This window comes from Zalophus californianus, chromosome 2 (genome assembly GCF_009762305.2).
Source record: "Zalophus californianus isolate mZalCal1 chromosome 2, mZalCal1.pri.v2, whole genome shotgun sequence".
Taxonomy (NCBI): Eukaryota; Metazoa; Chordata; class Mammalia; order Carnivora; family Otariidae; genus Zalophus; species Zalophus californianus.
In genome coordinates, this window is record NC_045596.1 from 12,162,848 (window position 1) to 12,183,100 (window position 20,253).

General features: G+C 47.3%; 1 protein-coding gene across 6 annotated transcripts in view; it reads right to left on the reverse strand.

The window, feature by feature from the left end:
* Window positions 1-4,749: 4,749 nt before the first annotated feature.
* The window catches only part of PROM1 (prominin 1), a 124,014-nt gene continuing 108,510 nt past the window's right edge, over window positions 4,750-20,253 (reverse strand). For 5 of the 6 annotated variants that reach the window (XM_027600492.1, XM_027600490.1, XM_027600493.1 and 2 more), the window contains exons 15-24: window positions 19,740-19,824; window positions 18,417-18,563; window positions 17,562-17,633; window positions 16,508-16,600; window positions 14,463-14,516; window positions 12,306-12,386; window positions 12,150-12,218; window positions 9,440-9,532; window positions 6,084-6,199; window positions 4,750-5,169 (exon numbers count right to left, since the gene is read on the reverse strand). In XM_027600492.1, the coding sequence (XP_027456293.1) occupies window positions 5,115-5,169; window positions 6,084-6,199; window positions 9,440-9,532; window positions 12,150-12,218; window positions 12,306-12,386; window positions 14,463-14,516; window positions 16,508-16,600; window positions 17,562-17,633; window positions 18,417-18,563; window positions 19,740-19,824 (865 nt within the window). In that variant the 3' untranslated portion in view covers window positions 4,750-5,114. Of the gene's footprint in view, window positions 5,170-5,593; window positions 5,627-6,083; window positions 6,200-9,439; window positions 9,533-12,149; window positions 12,219-12,305; window positions 12,387-14,462; window positions 14,517-16,507; window positions 16,601-17,561; window positions 17,634-18,416; window positions 18,564-19,739; window positions 19,825-20,253 lie in introns of all 6 variants that reach the window. The other variant, XM_027600495.1, reaches the window with a different exon arrangement.

The window sequence follows — 20,253 nt, forward strand, 5'->3', positions numbered from 1 at the left end:
TTTATACTGAATTAACAATGAGCAAACTGACCGAAAGTCATTTCTTTCAGGTGCACTGATCTCCAGCTCCAGGTACAGCCTGCTTTCTGCTCAGGTAGAAAAAGATGAAAAGTGACACCATAACTCCAAACCAAGCCTGATACCACCTGAGTACAGGACTCTGGGAGAATCCAGGAGGAGAAATCCTGGTGAGACTTCAGCTTGCAGCCTGAAGCTGCTCTGGGGGCTCTGGGGACAGAAAGGAAGGAAAGGAAGGAGAGGCAGAAAGGGAACGGGGATCCCTGGGAGGTGTGGGGTGGGGGTACTGGAGATGGTTGGAGAGGGGTGGGAACCATGTCTCTATACAAACTTGGTCACTATCTTTAATAGGTCTGAAGTTTTTCCAGCTGTCACTCCTAGAGCACGGACACATATGACTTCAGGACAACATTAAGATATTTTATTTCTTTATTTGAGAGAGAGCGAGAGACAGCATGAGCATGCAAGAGTAGGGGGAGGGGCAGAGGCAGAGGGAGAAGCAGACTCCCTGCTGAGCAGGAAGCCCTGCTTGAGGCCAGGATCCCAGGGTCATGACCTGAGCTGAAGGCAGACGCTTAACCAACTGAGCCACCCAGGTGCCCCCAAAACTATAATTAAAAGACCAGTGAGAAGACCTGCCAACTGCCTCCCAGACAACAACCGACTTGAGCTCTCCAGGCAGAAAGAAGTCCTTCTGAGGGTCCCTCTGTGCTGATTATAAACTGCAATCTTTCAGGAGCTCACAGACCCAGATATATTTGCAAGTGGATGCGCAGCAAGGATTTTTCATTCTCACATTTTTCTTAGCCATTTTATTCAAAGCAGTTAGACCCCTGCCATAACATATGCACCTCCCAGGCTGGTCCTAAATCCTTCCTGCAGATGGTGGGATTGTTGTTAAAAGGTCAGTAACTGGTCTGTGCTTAATCTGTCCCATATTCATATAAACTCTGAATCAGCAGGTGTGAGAGGAGGAGTATATATTAGAGATGAGGAGGCCAATACCATCAGTTTAAAGTCATCGATTCAATTAATCTGACAAACAGATTTCCTGTATGAAACCCAGACAGATTATGTGCCCCTCACAAGGTTCTAGAGCCTGTGCAGTAGACGCGTGCATCAGCTGGGGAATGCCAGTTGCTATAACAATAACACCCAACCCTGGGGGCTTTACACACTGAAAACTCATTTCTTCCTCATGTGAATCCAAAATGGGTGTTTCCACTGTGGATTATCATGAACAAAATTCAGTTGTTGCCTCTAGAACCCCAGCCTTGTCAGACTTCCGACTGCAGCTATATTGATCACGCATTTTGGCAGGATTCTGTCTTGGGCATGGCTAGTGCCTTTTGCTCAATCTCTTTGGCACAAAGTGTCAAAGAGCGTTTGTCTGCAAGCTCACTTGGGCCTGCAAACATGTTTACCGTCCTGCCCCAGGGATGCCCGAATGTTCACACTCCTGTCCCCTGAAGGGGTGACTGCACTGACAACGTCAAGCCCGTGAGCTCCCGGGAAGAGCAGGCGGCAGCAGCTTAGGAGCTGAGTCCTGAGGGGCCAGCCTCCGGTCAGTTCCCGGGAGGACTGTGGACTAAGGCTCAGAGATGGATTCCCGAGACGGGAAAGGAAAGTTACATGCCCCGCAGACCTCATTAGCCAAGTGGGAAGCACAGACTCAGTTGGGCTGTTTGGGGACAGGAGACGATATGTGCCTCATCCACGTAACTTGTTGAGCCTCGTGTACAAATTGACCAGAAAATCTGCCCAGTTTGCCTGGGGACCTGGGTAGCAGGTGTGCGGGAGGCAGCCCTATGGGGCCCCTACCCAGGGCCTGTGAACCTTAAGGACCTTGGTGGAATCCCGCGACCTGACGCAGGGGAGTGTGCTGAGTGATGCCTCTGGCAGCTGGAGGCACCTCTGCCCAGAGTCACCGCGGAGGCGGGGCTCCTCCTTCCTGCCCACGTGGCTCCCTGCTGTGCAGCACTTGACACCCTGTGGCTGACGGCTGCTGGACACCTGTGGAAAGTGAGTGGCTGAGGGATGACTGCCAGACGTCACTGTGTCCAGCTGTCCCCTGCCTGCATTGGTGCCCTTGGATCCTGGGAAAGCAGATGTTTTTTACTTCTCATAAAAATGGAAATGGAATATCCCAGAACAGCAAGTCAGATCCCAGATACAGGTGCCCATCACACAAGAAGGTAGTGCCCCATCTCTAAGGACCCGTAGTAGCTCCCTTGATTACTCACACGGGAGCCTTGGGCTCCCTGGACAGGGCTCCCAGGAAGGTCTGAGGATGCCCGGCTCTGGTTTCCGGAAGGCTCATCTCGGTACGAGCTGACAGAGTCCCCTGGGTGCAGCTGCCCTGTAGTGCTAGTGACAACTCTGGTAGGAACTGATGGGCTAACTTCAAAGGCTCTTGCTTTTCTTTTTTTCTTTTTTTTAAAAAAGATTTTATTTACTTATTCATGACAGACAGAGGGAGAGAGAGAGAGAGAAGCAGAGGGAGAAGCAGGCTCCCAAGGAGCAGGGAGCCCGATGCGGGACTCGATCCCAGGACCCTGCGCTCTTGCTTTTCTTTACACAATACTCTTAAGTATCAGGCATACCTCTGTCATCTGTCCTTGGCCCCGGCTAGCAACCTGACTAGTGGTGACAAATGACACACATGTTCAAGACACCCATGTCTGGAATTGTGAGTTCTGGAAAGCCATTGCTGCACCCTGATGAAACATTTTCTGTACCCCACGTGGATGCCCGTGGGGAGGTGCAGGCTGAGATAAGCCTGACTAACGATGGGGCTGTTCAGGCCTGTATGGTGGCCAGTGCTGTTGCCTGTGTAGACTAATCTTGCCACTAACTGCATGGGCGCTAAGGACGAGCCTCCATCTGCATGCCAAGGACTCTGAAATGGCCTCTCAGGACTGTGGTACCTGTCTGCAGTTGATCTGATTTTCTTTCCTTTTCTTTTCTTTTCCTTTCCTTTCTTTTTATGTTTATTGGTCATTTGTTTATTCTTTGTAAAATTCCTCCTAATTTTCTAAGATTAAGCAAGAACCCTCATAGCGCTAAGGGCTTGCCTTGCAAATAGATTACATGTGTCCTCTGCTGCCATCTTGTGGCAACTTCTGGCTTCTTGTGGCCTCTGACAACCCCATAAGCAAAATTGCCGTCGTGTGGGAGTGGCAGGCTCTGGCCACACTGTAGTGGCCCTTGAGACCAAGCTCTGCCATAATTTGGATGTCTGGGACATTTACCGTCATATGCTGCCCAAGGGGTCCTGACAGCGGGCTAATGGACGTGACATTCAGTGGACATTATCTATTCCTTCTCATTCTCAGCTGGTGGTGTCATCAAGAAGTAGAATGGACTTTGAAAGACTTGACTGGGCAAGATGGGCAGGATTGCTGGATTGACCATGTCATCAGCCTTGCAGACTCCCCACAGAGAAGACAGTGCGAGCCCCAGGCAGCTGGTCCTCAGGACTGCAACAATGGCTGCGCGCTTCTGCATCTGCACCTCTGTGATGAGGAGCAGTGAGCGGAACACAGATCTCTGGTACCTTATCTGAGGGACAGGGTCCTTATGGATGAAATGCATGAAGAGTTGTATTAGTTGTTCTCAAACCAGGTTGTACATGAGAATTGCATGGGATATATCCCAGAAAATGATTTAGTTAATCTAGGGTAGTATTCCTATTAGAATCATCTGGGGAAATTTTTTTTTATCCATCTATTTGAGAGAGAGAGTGCATGAGTGGGGAGGGGCAGAGGGAGAGGGAGAAAGAATCTGAAGCAGACTCCTCACTGAGCGCAAAGCCTGACGCGGAGACCATGACCTGAGCTGAAACCAAGAGCTGGACGCCCAACCGACTGAGCCACCCAAGCACCCCTCACCTGGGGAAATGTAAAAATCCACATGTTTGGGCCACACCCCTAGCCAACTGTATCAGAGTCTCTAAGTATCAGCCACGTGAATCCATTGCGTGGCAGGGGCTGGGCATCACTGTGTTAGATAAAGAGATAATTTAAGCTCACAAGCAGTGGAGTATTAACATGTTCTTAAATAAAGACAAATGTAAAACGAAGAGGGGGTGAGTCACTATTTTGTACATGTCTCAAAAAATTTGTCATTTTTCTGTCTCTTGTGATTTGGGTTATTTAACTTAGTTTCTGTGTGTAGAGTTGCTCTCCTTCAAATTCACTCCCTTATCTTTCTGGCTATTAGCCATTGCTGTTGTGTGACGGTGCTGCCTTGGACCGTGTCCCCTCCCTCCCCACCGAATTCGTAACCACCTAGAACCTGTGGATGTTTGGAAATAGGTTGTTTGCAAACGTGATGAAATCGAAATGGGTCATTCTTGATCAGGATGGGCCCTGATCCAATGACTCCTTAGAAGCAGAAGGAAATTTGGACCGAGGCACACAAGGGCAGACTCCGTTCTGCGAAGACAGAGGCAGAGATTGGAGTGATGTGTCCAAACAGTGTCCAAACAATGCTGTGCATTGTCGCAATCATCAGAATCGAGGAGAAAGGCACGGAACAGAGTCTTCCTTCTCTGAGGAAGGTGATTTCAGACCCCCGGCCTCCAGAACTGTAAGAGAAGACACTTCTGCGTAGAGCCACCCACTCTGCATAATTTGTTACAGTAGCTCTGAGAAAATGACACAGTGACGTAACTGGTATTTATCATATAGGAATATTTTTCAATAAGAAGATTAGAGTCAGATTTCTGAAATCATTCTTTTATTGTTCACACACACGCATATCTGCGATTTGCTGAGCGTTTTCTAACTACAAGTCTAAGTTATCAAGCAAGGAAATGGGACACAATTCATGTCTTGTTCCCAAAGCTAAACTGGAAATTCAGTGAATGTATTACATATTGAAACTTTCATCGAAGGCTCAGATGATTAAAGCAAAACTTCTAGAGATTAAAAAAAAATAGGTGTACACGCTTTTCATTCTTTGGCGTGTCAGTGCGTGTTGAATATAAAAATCACTGAACTCTGTAAACTCCAGGAGGGAAGGGTTTCTTTTCCAGTATTTGGAGGTGCTGTAGGTCAAGAACTCGTGCCGTTGGATCTGTTTAAAAACTTTGTTCATACAGTCTGAGTGGAATGATGTCTATGAAAACCAATATTACCATTTTCCATACTGCAACAGAAATAAATATACCAAAAACACCACGTTACCTCTAAGATGAAGGAGTTACATCATGGGTTACAAAGGCAATGTAATGGTCATGAAAAGTGTATGGCAATTTGTGAAGTCTACAAAGAAGGTGAAAAGGTATATTCACATTCTGGTCCCTTTAAAAGCAAGTACTGAAACAACCATTTTTAGATAAATAAACTGAACGTACAAAATGTCATTAGTTCAACAAGTATTTCCTCAGTACCTTGTATGTGCCCGCCCTCATTTTAAGAGACATCGGCACTGATTTTTATCTGGGCATATCTAATGTCGTTATGTAATGTTAAGATGTTATTACTTTTATTTTATAAACCCGTCATATATTAATAATGATGACCTCCCCAGTCCCATCTGATAAATATGGTTAAAAAAAGAAAAGGCTTACTTTTTGGCGATACAGTTTCAGCAGTATAAAATACTAAAAAGGGAGATACAATTATTTTTTTTAATTACTATTACAGCTCAACAGCTGCATCCCCCACATTTTTTTACCCTAATACAGATGCTGACAGAGTAAATTCAGGAGAGACACAGGTCGAGAGGGAAGTGAGAGAAGTAAAAATGAAGCATACAGGGTCACCACAGAGTGAAGCGAAGGCTACAGAGTCAAAATGAAAACCAGTAAAAACAGTTATAAAGTAAAGTGCCAAGTCCCCAAGACAAAGGAACTGCAAATGAGAAACAAGAAGGTCGGTTAAGGACGCCGAGCAGAGTGGGCAAGAGGGAAAACAGAGCTAAAACAAGAGGTGACCCCCTACTTTAAGAAAAGACCAAGTGCAATGTCATTAGAGCTCGTCTCTCGCGACCTCTCTGAGCGGAGTCCCACTTAGAAAGTGGCCGCCCGCCCCACACTCTGCAGAAATGTGTCTACTTACTCATCGTACACGTCCTCTGAGTCCATTCGACGGTAGTACTTGGCCAGCTTCACAGCGAAAATGATGGCTGGGAGTAAAAATATGGTGGCTTTCCCTATGCCAAACCAAAACAAATTCTAGGGAAGGAAAGAAAATCAGGAGGATTACATGCCTGAGGGTGGGGAATGGGAAACAGCAGCTGGTGGTGGTGGGGGGGATCCCTTCCTTTTGCAATTTTTTTAATGAGCCCTGATGTTGTTCATGGAGACCATTTGTGAACGAGATACGAGTCAGCCGCTGTGTGAAGTGCTACATATTACTGTAAGTCCTAAAATCTTTCTGAAAACCTTGAATCGGTCCTATTATTATATTGATTTTACAAATGAGGGACAGTGGCAGCAAGTGGGGAAGTAAGGGTTTGAATCTAAGACCCCACCAGATGGCGTCCCTTTGCTGCCAAGGAGAAGAGCAGAGGGGTCCACCTGAGCCCGATCCCTTTCCCGAGTTGTCTGATGTGCTAATTCACCTTCCTGGCCTTGCTGGGCATCAGAACAGTGGGACCACAGCCTCCTCATTCCAAAACAGTATTGTGTGGAAAAGGCAGAATTACAAGGCTCTCAACAAACATTCCATAGTTAATTTAGCCAATCTGAGGGCAGATCATAGGCTGCATCCAACCCTGATTTGTCTAAAAGGCAGCTTAAAGTAGTTTCAAAAAGTAGTTGCCAACATTCATAGTCGGATTTCACATAGGAACTTGGGTTTACATCCGAAAAGGCTGAAGCTCAATCTCCGAACACTGAGCCCCCATCCCCACAAGGTGACACCAGCTGTAGCTGACTGGTGGTTCTTCCGTGGAGAGGGGCATCTGTCCTCGGTTTTCCCCAGGCCACACGGCTAGCTTTTGCAGGGGCAACACCCAACACTGTGTGACCTTACTCACCAATCACAACGGATGCACCTGGGAACAACCAGCCTGACCCTGTGGGCATCATACACTGGCCAGAATCTTACACTTGGCCGACTTCATAAACGCACAAAATCTGCCGCTGCCTTAGGATGATGTTGTCGGTAACAGTAGGACCGCCTCCCCAGCCCACCGCGAGGCAAAGGCAGCTTGGATGTCACAATGGCCCCCCACCCCAACCCTCATGGCTCAGCCACTGAGATCCTGCTCTTCTCCTGATGGGATGTGCTATCGAATGGCAGTGGCCCCTCCTGGCCCAGAATTTCCAGTAAATTTGTTCTCCTCCCCGTCCCGCCACCACGTTCTTTTATTGGCACGTTTCTGTGCTTTCCAACTTGTTTGAGAGGCTTTAGAGCTTGATGACAACCATATCCTTTTATTGGAAGCTGCCATAATTCTTCCGGGAACAATCGAGATATAAAAGGAACATGTTAGTCAGTCTGGAGTTTGTTTTCCTGGCAAAATCAATGCCCAGAGCTCTTTCTCACTATTTAGACCGCCCGGCTATAAAGCTCCAGCCTACGATCTTCCTGACCAGCCTCCAGGCCTCCGCTCCGCTGGTCCCCAATTATTTGTGGCAAGCATCTGATAGTTGGGTGATTTGAGTAGCTGGGGCAGGTGGTGAAGACTGGATGCGAGGATATTAATTCAGAATCAACCAGATTAGCCCAGGACACCTAAGGACGGTTCAGGCAAAGCCATCAGCGGGGGTCCAAGCAGCAGCACAAAGCCCCTAACGGGCTGGGGAAGAAGGAAGGCAGAGCGCAAGAGTGTTTCCATTCAGGTGTGGAGGTCCATCTTCCAGACAGATGGACGTGTGGATGTGGGACAGGGAGATGGGCAGATGGAGCGATACAGATGTACTTTGACAAACAGCTGTCCGATCATCATTCATTCAAATGCCTGTGCCAGGCAATGTGCCAGATGACAGGGACGCAGCAACACACGGGCCCTCTGCTCAGGGAGTCGAGAGTCTAGAGTGTGCCGCAGGGGACAGGCCTTAATCAAAGAACCACACAAACGTGCAATTCAAACAGCAATAACACCTCTAAAGGAAAAGCGTAGAGTTCTATGGGAGTGTAGAAAAGGGAGCCCAATCTAGGTGGGAAGATCAGAAAAGGCTTCCTGGAAAAAAAGACATGTTTGAGCTAAGACCTGAACGCTGCTTACTAGTAATAGCAAACATGTATTCAGTGTCAACGTACCAGCTATGGTGTCAAGGGCTTGACACATAATCTCTCACTGAACCATCAAACAGCCCCACTCCGGTGATAAAGCTCAGAAAAGTTCAATAATTTTTCCAAGTCACAGAGTTCAGAAAATGTAGAAGTAGAATCCGAATCCAGAGCCTGTGTTCTCATTCACTGGCAGACTTAGAGCTAGAGTTAGCCAGATGGGGTGTGGGTGTGGAGGGGAAGAACGAGAGAGAGGGAGAGAGTGTGTGTGCGTGTGGTTTACGGTCCTGGTAGCAGAAATGGCATGTGCAAAGGCCCTGAGGTGGGGACATCAAGATGGATTTAAAGAAAAGAAAACATGGGTCTGGAGAGAAAGGTGATCAAATAGTGCAAAATGTGGCCTCCATGGGCAGGGGCCCAATCATGCAGGGCCTAGTGTATTCAGTTAAAGACCCTGATCTTCACTGGGGATAGCCACAAGAAGTCACTGACGTGCTTCCAGCAGAGGAAATGAGAGGGTTGGCTCGCAGAGACGGTCAGTGTATATTGAGGAGTGAATAGAGCTAAGGAATACACTTGATTAATTGGAACTTACCAACCCAATGGTAATATCTCAAAGGGTTTTAAATCAAAAATTAAATTAAGTGGCGCCTGGGTGGCTCAGGAGGGTAAGCGTCTGCCTTCGGCTCAGGTCATGATCCCAGGGTCTGGGGATTGAACCCCATTTCAGGCTCCCTGCTCGGCGGGGAGTCTGCTTCTCTCTCCCTCTGCCTGCCGCCCCCTCCCTGCTTGTGCTCTCTCTCTCTGTCAAATAAATAAAAAAATCTTAAAAAAAATTAAATTCAGTTTGCTATAGCTTTGGGGTTATATATCTGTATCTATATATATAGTTGCACTAAGAATCCTTTTAAATATTGGCAATATGCATACCAGTGACCACCCTTTCCATCTATTCTGGACAAATAGAAGTTTTCTTCATGAGGGTCTCCTGACTTCTATAAAATACAACTCTAGTAAGGAACAAAGGTATGCAGCTAGGTCTTTGGCTTTTCCCAGTCTGTTAGGTATCACAACACATTCATCTAAATTTTAGATTTTAGGTCTTGGATTCTGCAATAGTAATGGACTCAAGCGCAAAACTATTTTATATCCTAGGGCGTACTACAGTCTGCCAACAAACCATGAAGAGTGACGAGTTTATTGTGTTTCGTTATTTTGAAAGATGAAATTCTTACCAGGGGGTCGATAATGTAGCTACACAGAAAGACGTCCACAGCAGAGTCCAAAGCAGTGGCCACGGGTTTGCAGGCTGCAATTTGCTCAGTAATCTGTGGGTTAAGAAACACAGGGGAACTTTGAGCCACGCCCACAAAAATCCACAAGAATTACATGTGCCATTTACCCTTGACCTGTTCTCACAAAAAGGATCTCTACACCGTCTCAGATACAGAGCTGTGAGATGATGGCTAGGGATGAGCTCGATGATGTATACAAGTAGGTACTGGAAAGTGAGATGCTGATTCTGTCTGAGCCTGGGTCTCTGATTTCTGCCCTTTTATCCGGAACAATAAGGCCTACCCTGCCAGGCTCCCGAGAGAATGCAGAAGTCCAGATTTCCAGCACAGGGGCTCAGTCTGAATTTCTCACCTGACCCCTTTGAGATCTGACAAAGGATATGGGGAAGAAATGGAAAGCTAATTAAACAATACTTATATCATTTAGACCAGGGCTTGGCAAACTTTTTCTATAAAGGGCCAGAGAGTTAATCTTCTCGACCTCGCAGGGCAGGCTGAGACACTTCTGTCACAGGTGCTGGACTCTGGCTCGGTTTGGCAAAACCAGCCACAGAGGATGCAGAAACATATGGGTGTGGCTGTGTGCCAATAAAATTGTGTTTACAGAAACAGCGCCACCTGCTGACCCCATTTTAGAAGATGGAAAACTATGAACTCATTAATGAGGTGAGAATAAACAAGTTTTTAATAATCAATTAAACTAATTTTATTTCTTTTTAATTTAAATTCAACTAGCCAACCTATAGTACATCACTAGTTTCAGATGTAGCGTTCAACAATCCTTCAACTGCGTATACCACCCAGGGCTCATACGAGTCTAATGAATCACAAACAGATGTTCCAATCCCATTGACTTAAGATAACTATATTCATTCATTAAAAAAAAACAACTTCTGAGTGCGTACAGTGAGCTAGATGTTCGCTCACTGGGGCAGGGATGTGTCCTGTTTCTTTTCCTTTATGGGTGGACTCACCTTCCCCTTTCATATATACCATATATACCTTACATATATACCTTACAAGGCAACCCACGTTAACAACTTTATTTTTACCAAGCTCAGACAACCCCGTACACACTCTTTCTAGGCTTTTTAACTGCTGGCTTTACAAAAAGCAGAGTAGGAGTCATATTCTGTATGTTTTTCTGCATCTTTCTTTTCTCTCTTATTTCTACCCTGTAAAAATCTCTCCTGGTCCCTTGGCATAGTGCTGATCCATTTTGTACAAAGGGCCACCTAATATTCCCATGGTGTGGCTCTTGTATGACTTAACCATTCCTGTCCAGATTCACTTGGGTTTCAGGGTATCTGCTTTATATTCTGGGTATGAATGTGACCAAGCTGTGGTTCCTCGGTCTGGCGGAGGAGATGCACAGGGTTGAGTGGCCGTGGTGGTGATGTTGATAATGCATTTGTTCTGCCCTTACTCCCCTGCGTGTTCACACCCTTCACCCCAGCACTGAGAAGACCCTGAGGTCTTCACATCTGGGAGGCAGGAGGAGGTGTCAGCATAGACATCAGAAACCCGGGCCTTGAAGGAGAACCAGGCTCAGGGCCCAGACAGTGGGGACTGGAGGCGGGGACTGGGGAGGGGGAGATGATACAGAGGGAATCACATGGAGAAATGTGAATGTTTCCGAGAATCAAGCAGTTGGGTGTGGCTGGAATATGGGGGTGGGGCAGCAAAGAGGGAAGAGACGGCCGGTAGTCTCGTCTCGGCTCATGCGGCTGCGGGCTGGGAATAGATAGGAGACTCTCGAGGCTGCTCGGGGTAATCTAAATTTTCCTGAGTCCCTAGGCTTCTCAAAACCTGTCTTGGCTGGCAGCAAGTAGCCCACATAACTCAGCCCAGGTCATTCAGGTAACTCAGCTGTAAGCACCTCCCCCTGCCGCCCCGCACCTCTCCCCCAGTGGAATAATCCTTAGAGGGACACAGACCCAAAGCCCAAGATGACAAAAGTCCTACCCCCTGGTTTCTTGGAATGTGACTGTATTTGGAGGTAGGGTCTTTGAAGAGGCAGTTCAGTTCAAACGAAGTTATCAGGGTGAGTCCTAAACCAATATGACTGGTGTCTTTATAAAAGAAGAGAAAATTCGGGCACAGACATGCACAGAGGGATGACCATGTGAAGACACAGAGAGAAGACAGCCACCTACAAGCCAAGCAGAGAGGCCTCCGAAGAAACTAACCCTGCTGACACCTTGATCTTGGACTTCCAGCCTCCAGAATTGTGAGAAAACAAATTTCTGTTTTCTGCTCAAGCCACCCCAAGTAGACTAATACACCAACGACCTGACAGGCTCAGCAGGGCCCAGGGCACGAACACACCACCACTTTGAAGGGAGCTCATAGTTCACTGGGGAGACAGAGTCAAGTGTGGCAGGAACCCCCAAAATGGCGAGCAAAGGAGCTGGGGGAGAAAGTGAGGGCATGTTCTCCAGCTCGGTGGGCCGGCCTGAGAAGGGGTCCACTGTGGATGGCATGTGCTGAGTCCTAGGAGCCCCCACTTCACAGTCCCCATGTTCGAGGTCCTTTGCTTATCTCCTACCCAATTACTAGGAACTTAACTTTATTTCCTCCTGATTTTATCCTAGAACATGACTATCCTAACACATGGCCCTCTTAAGTTCATTAAAGATAAACTACTTACTGAGATCTTGACCCACTGCAGATAGCGTTCAAAGTATCCTGCTATCGTGTTCCCATACTTCTTACTTTCCTGGAAAGAAATCAAAGAGTAGTAAAATCATTAAGAGGACTATCCCATACTCTGCAGCCACGGAGTGACGGGCTCACATCCACTTACTTCAACAATAACCGAGGAGATGCGGGTTTTGAGGAAGTCCTGAGCAGAATCCAGAGAGGAAAGGATATTGACCACTTTCACCTGGAAAACACAGCGGATCGACAGGGTCTCAAGGGATGAAGGGATTTAAGTAGATGGTTGGCATGTGGATTCGGGTGCTGTTAGCTCGGCCCCACACCACCACAACTTGCTAGTTAAGAAGACCACAGAACCAGCCCAGCCCTCTGAGGCCAGGGGAACAAGAGGAGTATGTACCAAGCACTCACTTTGTGCCAGACACTGGGGCAAACTCTTAATCCTAATCACCTCACTGAGTCCAAGAATCCCCCACTTTATCCACAGTTTCCTTCACTCGGGATCCAGAAGCAGATGACCCTCCTTCTGACGTGTGGTCAGAAGGTCAATAGTAGCTAACGCTCTGCCACATGCCTACGCCATTCTGCTCCCTTTGCCCCGCACTCAGGCTTTTTATCATCTCAACCTCATCACAGGAAGGAGGGGGAGTTCAGTATGGTAAGATATTTTGAGAGAGAGAGACCACATTCACATGATTTCTATTATGGTATATTGTTATAATTGTTCTTTTTTATTATTGATTATTGTTGTTACCCTCTTATTGTGCCTAATCTATCAATTCGACTTTATCGGAGCTGTGTATGTAGGGGAAAAAAACTAAGTACAATGGGGTCCTGTACCCCCTGTGGCTTTAGGCCTCCACTGAATGCACCCCCCATGGATAAGGGGGGCTCTGGTATGAACAGGCTGTTGGAAGGCATTGTGTTAGGCTCCCTTCATAGAGGAGGTGGCTGACCCTGCTTGATGTCACCAGGCTGGGTGCACAAAACCTGGGATTTGTACCTAGTTATTTCACACAGATAAGAATCCCCACCGGGCAGCTTGGTCAAATTAGAAAAGGTGTCTTTTCTGTTCTGCCCGGGGACCTCAGGGCACACAGCCCGGCCAGTGGGTCAAGGGCTGATTTCCACCCCAACTCGCCCCCACACTGGCCCTTTGTGAAGGGCAAGGCATAGCTGCACACTTTCACCCTGAACGTAAGAGGGGTAGCATAGTAAAGGATCAGCGCGCAGTCCCCAGCCTGTCTCCAGCTTCCCTTGGCATGGGACAACTGTGATTAGAGGTACAGTGATGGTCCGCAAGCAGAGTAAACCTACTAGAATAGTCTTCAGGGGGAACTTAAGCTCTTGGTATATCAATCAAGTAGCAGACTCAGTGTTGACCAGCTACAACTGAAGGAGCTCCCAGTTCACACGGGAGATCCAGCTGCATGTGGCAAGAAGCCCTGTGGCAAAGGTCTGCAAAGGCAGCTGTGAGGAAAGCACAGGGAGGACCATGGAGTTTTCCACGGTGGCTGACTGACATCCCAAACCTCTCACGGGCAGCCTATTCTGCTCAATAAAGAAATACTTTCTGAGTTGCCCATTGGCCTTGAGGATACAAGTGGCACACACCATAGCCACAGAGCTCAGTTTCTGCTGTGGATGTCTGTGGTCCCAGGGAGGCCCACGTGGTCCCGATCACTAATGTCTTTCTAGGCCTGGCTTCTCATGGGGGGGGGGGGGGGCATACGTCCCCACCCTGTGACGATAGGCCCGGCCATGTCATGTCATTTGCTTTGGCCAATCAAATGTAGGTAGAGCGGCAGAGTGCTGGTGCTAGGCAGTCACCGAAAGGGCAGCCTCTTTCCATTCACCCTCTGATTGCCTGTCCTCCACCTCGAGGACATGAGGTTGCCCAGACAGGAGCTGTTCCTTCAGGCTGGCTCTCCGGGTGGGGAGATAGGTGGAGAAGCCCGCCGTGGACCCAACAGTGAGAATGCGTTTGTGGTCAGAAGGCACTGGATTGTGCAGGTAGCATTATTTCAGTAACAGCGACCATGCATCTTCTGAGCTTGAGTTCCACACACCAAGACACAGCTTTCACCTGTGTGTCTAACAATGCGCCAAGGTGAGACGTACTTGCAGAAAGCAAGTGGTAGGGAAACCCACTTTGACATTTAAAATGGGTAGATAGCCAAGCCTTGTTTTTTTAAACTTAAATACTTGTAAAATCAACATCTCTGAGAGTCTGTGTGTGCTTTTATGATAAGACCCGGCCCCCCTGCCCCGCCCAGGACAGAAAAGGAAAATCAGTCCTTACCCCCAATCCATTGCTTTTGTGTTGAAGTTCCTTGATGCTTTGGTAGATAGTACTCTGGCGAACAAACATATGCAATATTTTCCAACTTATGACATGAACCAGCAAGATCACATGCCTGTGTCTCCCTTCCCTCCCCCCAGTCAGCCATCAGACCTGACTTTACTCTGCAATGGTTTCAGTCTAGAAAAAACAACAGATGCAAGTAACGATAGCTCTGGTGTCAGGAAAGCTGAAGAAGGAAATCAGGGTATGTTTTCTAGAGCAGCACGCCCCATGCAAGGTGCCCAAGAAACCACGTTGAGTCAGGTTTGCTCAAAGTAGCAGAACTCCTTAAAAGAAATTCCACCCAAATCGCCCAGAGTAGTTTAACCTGAATGGTTTAGATCAGGGAGTGGTAAAAACAAAGGCCAGATAGTAAATATTTTAGGCTTTGTGGGCCATACCCTGTCCAAAGCACTCAACTTTGGCATTTTATTTTATTCTTTTTTATTTTATTTTATTTTTAATTTAATTTAATTTAATTTTAAACTTTGCCCTTTTAGCCAAAAGCAGCCATGAATCATCTGTAATAAGGGGGCATGGCTGTGTTCCAATAAAACTTTATTTATAAAAACAAGCAACGGGCTGGATTTGGCCCACAGATTGTAGTTTTGGGGGCCATGGTTTGCCAACCCCTGGCTTAGATTGTAGGTCACATGTACAGAGCTATTTGCCTATTTGTAGACAGGTTGCCGCAGCTCTGAGAAGGCCAAAGAGTCTTGTGTCTCCTTGAAGGAAAGCGTTTAAGGAACAGGGAAAAACCAGCTTAAAATGTTAACAAATTTGTGCTAGGCATAAACAAGCAGAGCAGAAAATTGGGATGAGCATAGCATACAAAATTCAGACAACTCAATTTTCTTTGTGAATACTCTAATTAGTTAGAAAGTCAGAAGGGGAAAGAGAGGGAGAAAGAGAGAGACATGGTAAAAACTAGTTGTAGAAGGTTTCAAGACTGGAGTCAAGTGGACTGATGCGCTTCTCCAAACCTGAGCAAGCCAACTCTGTAACAGGTTTCCCACACAAGCATAAAAATCATTCCTCTGCTCACAGAGTCTCTCTGGGACATCGGCCGCTTCATCTCCAGGAACCAGGTGACTGCAGGGCGGGACCCGTTCCCACCATCTTCAGACGAGAGACTTTAGTAAAGCCCTAAGACTTTGCAGAGGCAGAAGCAGGATCTGAAATCAGCTCCACCTGACTCCAGAGCCCGTGCCCTTTCTCTGCTACAAACTACCTTTCTGGAATTCAGGGAAAGAAGCCAGAAGGCAGCAAGAAGAAAAAGAAAGGGGAAGTCAGGACAGAGGCTACGAAAGAGGAGAAGGGAAACATCGCCCATCGGATCAGCGAACAGAGCTAAACGAGGCAGAGAGAAAAGGACTTACCCTTGCCTTCCCATATTTCTTGGCAGGGTTTGGAGAAAAAGAATTTGAGAATAAGTAAGTAAGAGTGAGTCCAGGGCACAGACATCAGCCTTCCAGCTAGATGCCTGGCTTCCGGGGGCTGGTTGAAGGCCAAGAGAGCTGGAGCCCGGTATGTGGGGCAATCCCAGAGTTAATCTACCTGGTCACAGGCAAGTGGAAAAGGCAAGGAGATAAGGCACAAAAGGGGTGGTGACATTGAAAGTGTGTCTTTAAAGCCCAGCTGCTATCATTTATTTTATTTTTTTAAGTTTTATTTTATTTTATTTTATTTATTTCAGAGAGAGAGCAGAGGAGAGGGGCAGACAGAGAAGGACAAGCAGACTCCCCGCTGAGCACAGAGCCTGAATTTGGGCTCCATCCCAGGACCCTGAGATCATGACCTGAGCTGAAATCAAAAGTCGGACGCTCAACCCACTGAGTCACTCAGGCGCCCTTGCAATCATTTATTTTTAACATAGCTCAGTTTCTTAGCCTGAGGCCAGCTGGGTTTGACCCTCGCGCATGAGATTAGTCTAAATGAAAACCAGCTAGTGAGATGGGCTTTGCTCAGGTCCCAGGGAAACCCCAGAGGTTGTGGGTTGTTACCATTGACTGTTCCAAAGGAATGACTTGGCCACGGTGAATCGTTCTAATGGTTTGTGCATTACTTTTCAGGGACTGTTTCAAACTTCCTTGAGGCTACAAGGAGAACCACATAAACACAGATCAACACCATCCTTCCAGACTCTGGAGCATTCTCCCTACGTGCAGGAGCTTGGGGCAGGTTAGCCGTGACCAGTGGGCAGCCCTCCTTGTCCGCTTGTGGTTGTGGGGACCACCCGGAGGGGCAGCACCCAGACACCCGACCTCGAATCATAGAACCATGAACTCTCAGCGGCCACCCAAAGCCAGGAGACTCTCCTGAGGGCTGGAGGCTGTGTTCTCTTCCTCACCTCGCCAGAATGGAGCCGCTGTAAAGCCCGCTTTCCAGCAGCTAGGTCCCCGTTTTACAGACGAGGAAACTAAGGCACAGAGGGTGAAACATCTCGTCCTAGTTCCTCTCCTTAGGAAGCGGCTGAGTCAGGATTTAAAATCCCAGTCTTCCTCCAGAGCCCAGGCTCCTCATCCCCATGCTCTGCTGCTTCTTGAAAGGGACCCGTTTGAGCCAACGAGTCACCAGCCAGCAGGAGAAGTGAAGAACGGAAGTTTACGGGGCTCGGGTGATGTCTTTGCCTTCCCTTACCCACTTGCTGTTGGTGACACCGAGCACCCAATGGAATCTCCTCCCATTCCCTACACTGTGAGAAAAATCGCGCGCGCGCGCGCGTGTGTGTGTGTGTGCGCACGCACGCGCGTGTTTGCAGGTAGAGGGGTGGATGGGCATGAAAGCAGAGACGGTTCTAAAGCAGTGAGGGCACCAGCACCACGAGCAGAGGTCAGGAGAACTGCGGGCACCCCGATGTCACCCCGGGACCATTCACGTGCTCACAGATTTCTGGGCCACACAGCAGTGGTGGCTGGTGGGAAGCCTTGACATGCCCGAGGGAAAGAGAGGTGGTTTTAACGGAAGGTTACTTGTGGTATAAGGAAGCTAAGAATAGTATGGACGTTTGACATCTCTAATGATTATAGCATTTAGAATTGGACTGTTCGAACTCACCAAATGGTCGGCTTTTGCTTCTAGATCATTTGCAAAGGATAAAAGATTCACTTTGGTGGGAGCTTTACCCATCTACAAAAGAGGGGGAAAGAGAACTGTGTCATGGCTGTGGGATTTTTAAGCCTTAACAATATCTAATAGACAATAGCATGAGCTATGGTCCATAAAGTAAGGCTGGAAACTCTTAACATAGGTGACAACAGCTGCATTCTTATTTATACATATAAAACCATATTATTTTTATCCAACCACATGATCCAACCATAAAAAGAAATCAAGTACTGATCCATGCTATAATGGAGATGAATCTCAAAAACTTGAGGCTCCATGAAAGGGGACCAGGAAAGACCATGAAACACAGAAGGTCACATGCTGTATGATTCCACTCATATGACATAGCCAGAATCGGTAAATTCACAGGAGCAGAACATAGATTATTAGTAGTTGTCAGGGCTGGGAGGGGAGAAGGGAAGCAACTATGTAATGGGAATGAGGTTTTCTTTTCAGGTGGTAAAGATGTTTTGGAACTGGATAGAACCAGTAGTTGAGCAACATTGTCTTTCTACTCCAAGCTAATGAATTGCTCACTTTATTTTTTAAATTTTTTATTATTTCTTAGAGATTTTATTTTTAAGTAACGTCTCCACCCAAAGTGGGGCCTGAACTGAGATCAAGAGTCGTATGCTCTACCGACAGAGCCAGCCAAGCGCCCCTGCATTGCTCTTTAAAATAGTTAATTTATGGTATGTAAATTTAATCTCAATAATAAAAAAAAGGAAAGAAAAACAAAAAACCGGAGGTATCTGCTCTTATTTTTCCCCCCCCAAAGATCAAGCACAAACACACGGGTCACACCTCAGCCAAGTAGACGTTATAGTCTATGGTGTCTACTCCTGAAGAGCTGAAATCCATAAGGTTTCTTCTTCCTGCTTCATCCAGCAGCACAACATTGTCGATACTTACATTCAGATTTTTAAAATCATTGTCTATGTTTTCAGCATGCTGCATGATAAAAAGAAAAGTTATAGGTAAGCCCATACTTCAAGAATGCCACATACGCGTTAAAAGAGCAATGACACAAGACAAAAAAAAAAAAAAAACACAGACGTGAACTTGACTGGCATTTCTTCCTGGTATTCTTCTCTCCCCTCCCACTCCTTCCCTGCATCGCTGCCTCCTTCCTTATGCCCCACGCCAAGCACTGTGTGAGGAGCTGGGATGCAAAGCAAAATAATAGTCCATCTCAGGCCTCAAAGCCCTCAAAGGAAGAGACAGTGTTGTAATAAAGGCACGCAAACTGCGTCAGGACCCCAGGGGCAGGAGAGAGTCTGCCAAGGCAGGGGGCTGGACAGGGCAACGGAGGGGAGGTGGCTTCTGAATGCGTCTGGACAAATACAGATGCCGAAGGGGGCCAGGCAGGCTGTATCCCAGGGGAAGGAGGCAGCACGCCCTGGACTTGCGTGGCGAGGACACTTGAGATCATAGGGACATGGCTGGTGACTTGGGGTTGTTCTAAGAGGAAGGCAGAGTTTCGGGCAGCGTGTAGTGCCCGAGTGTCCTTGAAACTCTTTTGCTCCTCCTCCTGTCCATTATGCTCTTGAGTGGGCTCTCCCTTGTGGGTGGGCTTGGGGGTAGGGGGGAGGGCAAAGAAGCGGAGGAAGTCATTTCCTTCTGTCTGTTTTCGTCGCTGTTGCCAACTAGCGGAGCTCCGCAGAGGCCCCTTTGGAGTCCTGCGGCCACAGCCATGATTCCCGAGGGGCAAGGACTGTGTGGGGTGGAGTTCTGGGTGCCTAGTTCCCTCTTCAGGGACCTGGGCGAAAAGGGTGGCCAGTGTTGGAGAGCCAACATCCCCGGGGTTTTGCTCCTCTAGGGACACTGACACGCACAGCAAGATCTTCCTGCGTCGTGTCCGCAGAGAGGCCCCTTTAGAGATTTCGCGTCGTCAACTAGAGAAACTCAGGCCTCAAGAAAGACAACGGGTTGGGGGGTAATGAAAATGATTTGGAATTAGACAGAAATGAGGTTGCACAACCTTGTGAGCGCACTAAATGTCACTTTCAGATGGTGAATTTTATCTTATGTGAATTTCACCTCAGTGAAGAAAAAAAAAAAAAAAAGAAAGGCCAGTGGCTTTACTAAAGACATACATCCCTTTCCTGACTGGCTCTGATTCCTTACCTCCTGAAAGCTGAGATGCCCACTGATATTGTAGCTGTTCTCTAGCTTAAGTGTGGTATAGATGCCCTTATTTTCTTTGCAGTCGCTGTGGGAATAAACAGAGAAATCATGATCCAGAAAGGCAGCCGTGTCTATCTCTGTCCCCTGCTAAGGATGGAGAGAAAGGCTCACTGTTTATCTTTAGTTTTGTCTAAATCTGGGTGCAGAGAAGCGGCTTCTGAGTGTCAATGCAGGAGGTCACCACACCGTCCCCGCCATGCCCCTACAATTTGGGACTTTGTTCCCTGCTTTACTCAATGTCCCATCTTTGGAACAGATACAGTAAGACTGGTAAAGCATCCTTCTTTCTGTCTCCTTTGTGCGTTTTCTACTGCTGTGAGGGATAACAAGTTCACAACTTGGGAAGAAATACATTCTCATAAAAAAACAAACAAAAAAGGACACCACCTGCTAGAAAAAGGTGTGTTACAGAGCATATCATGGGCTTTATTAAAAGATTCTATCAAACCCCTGC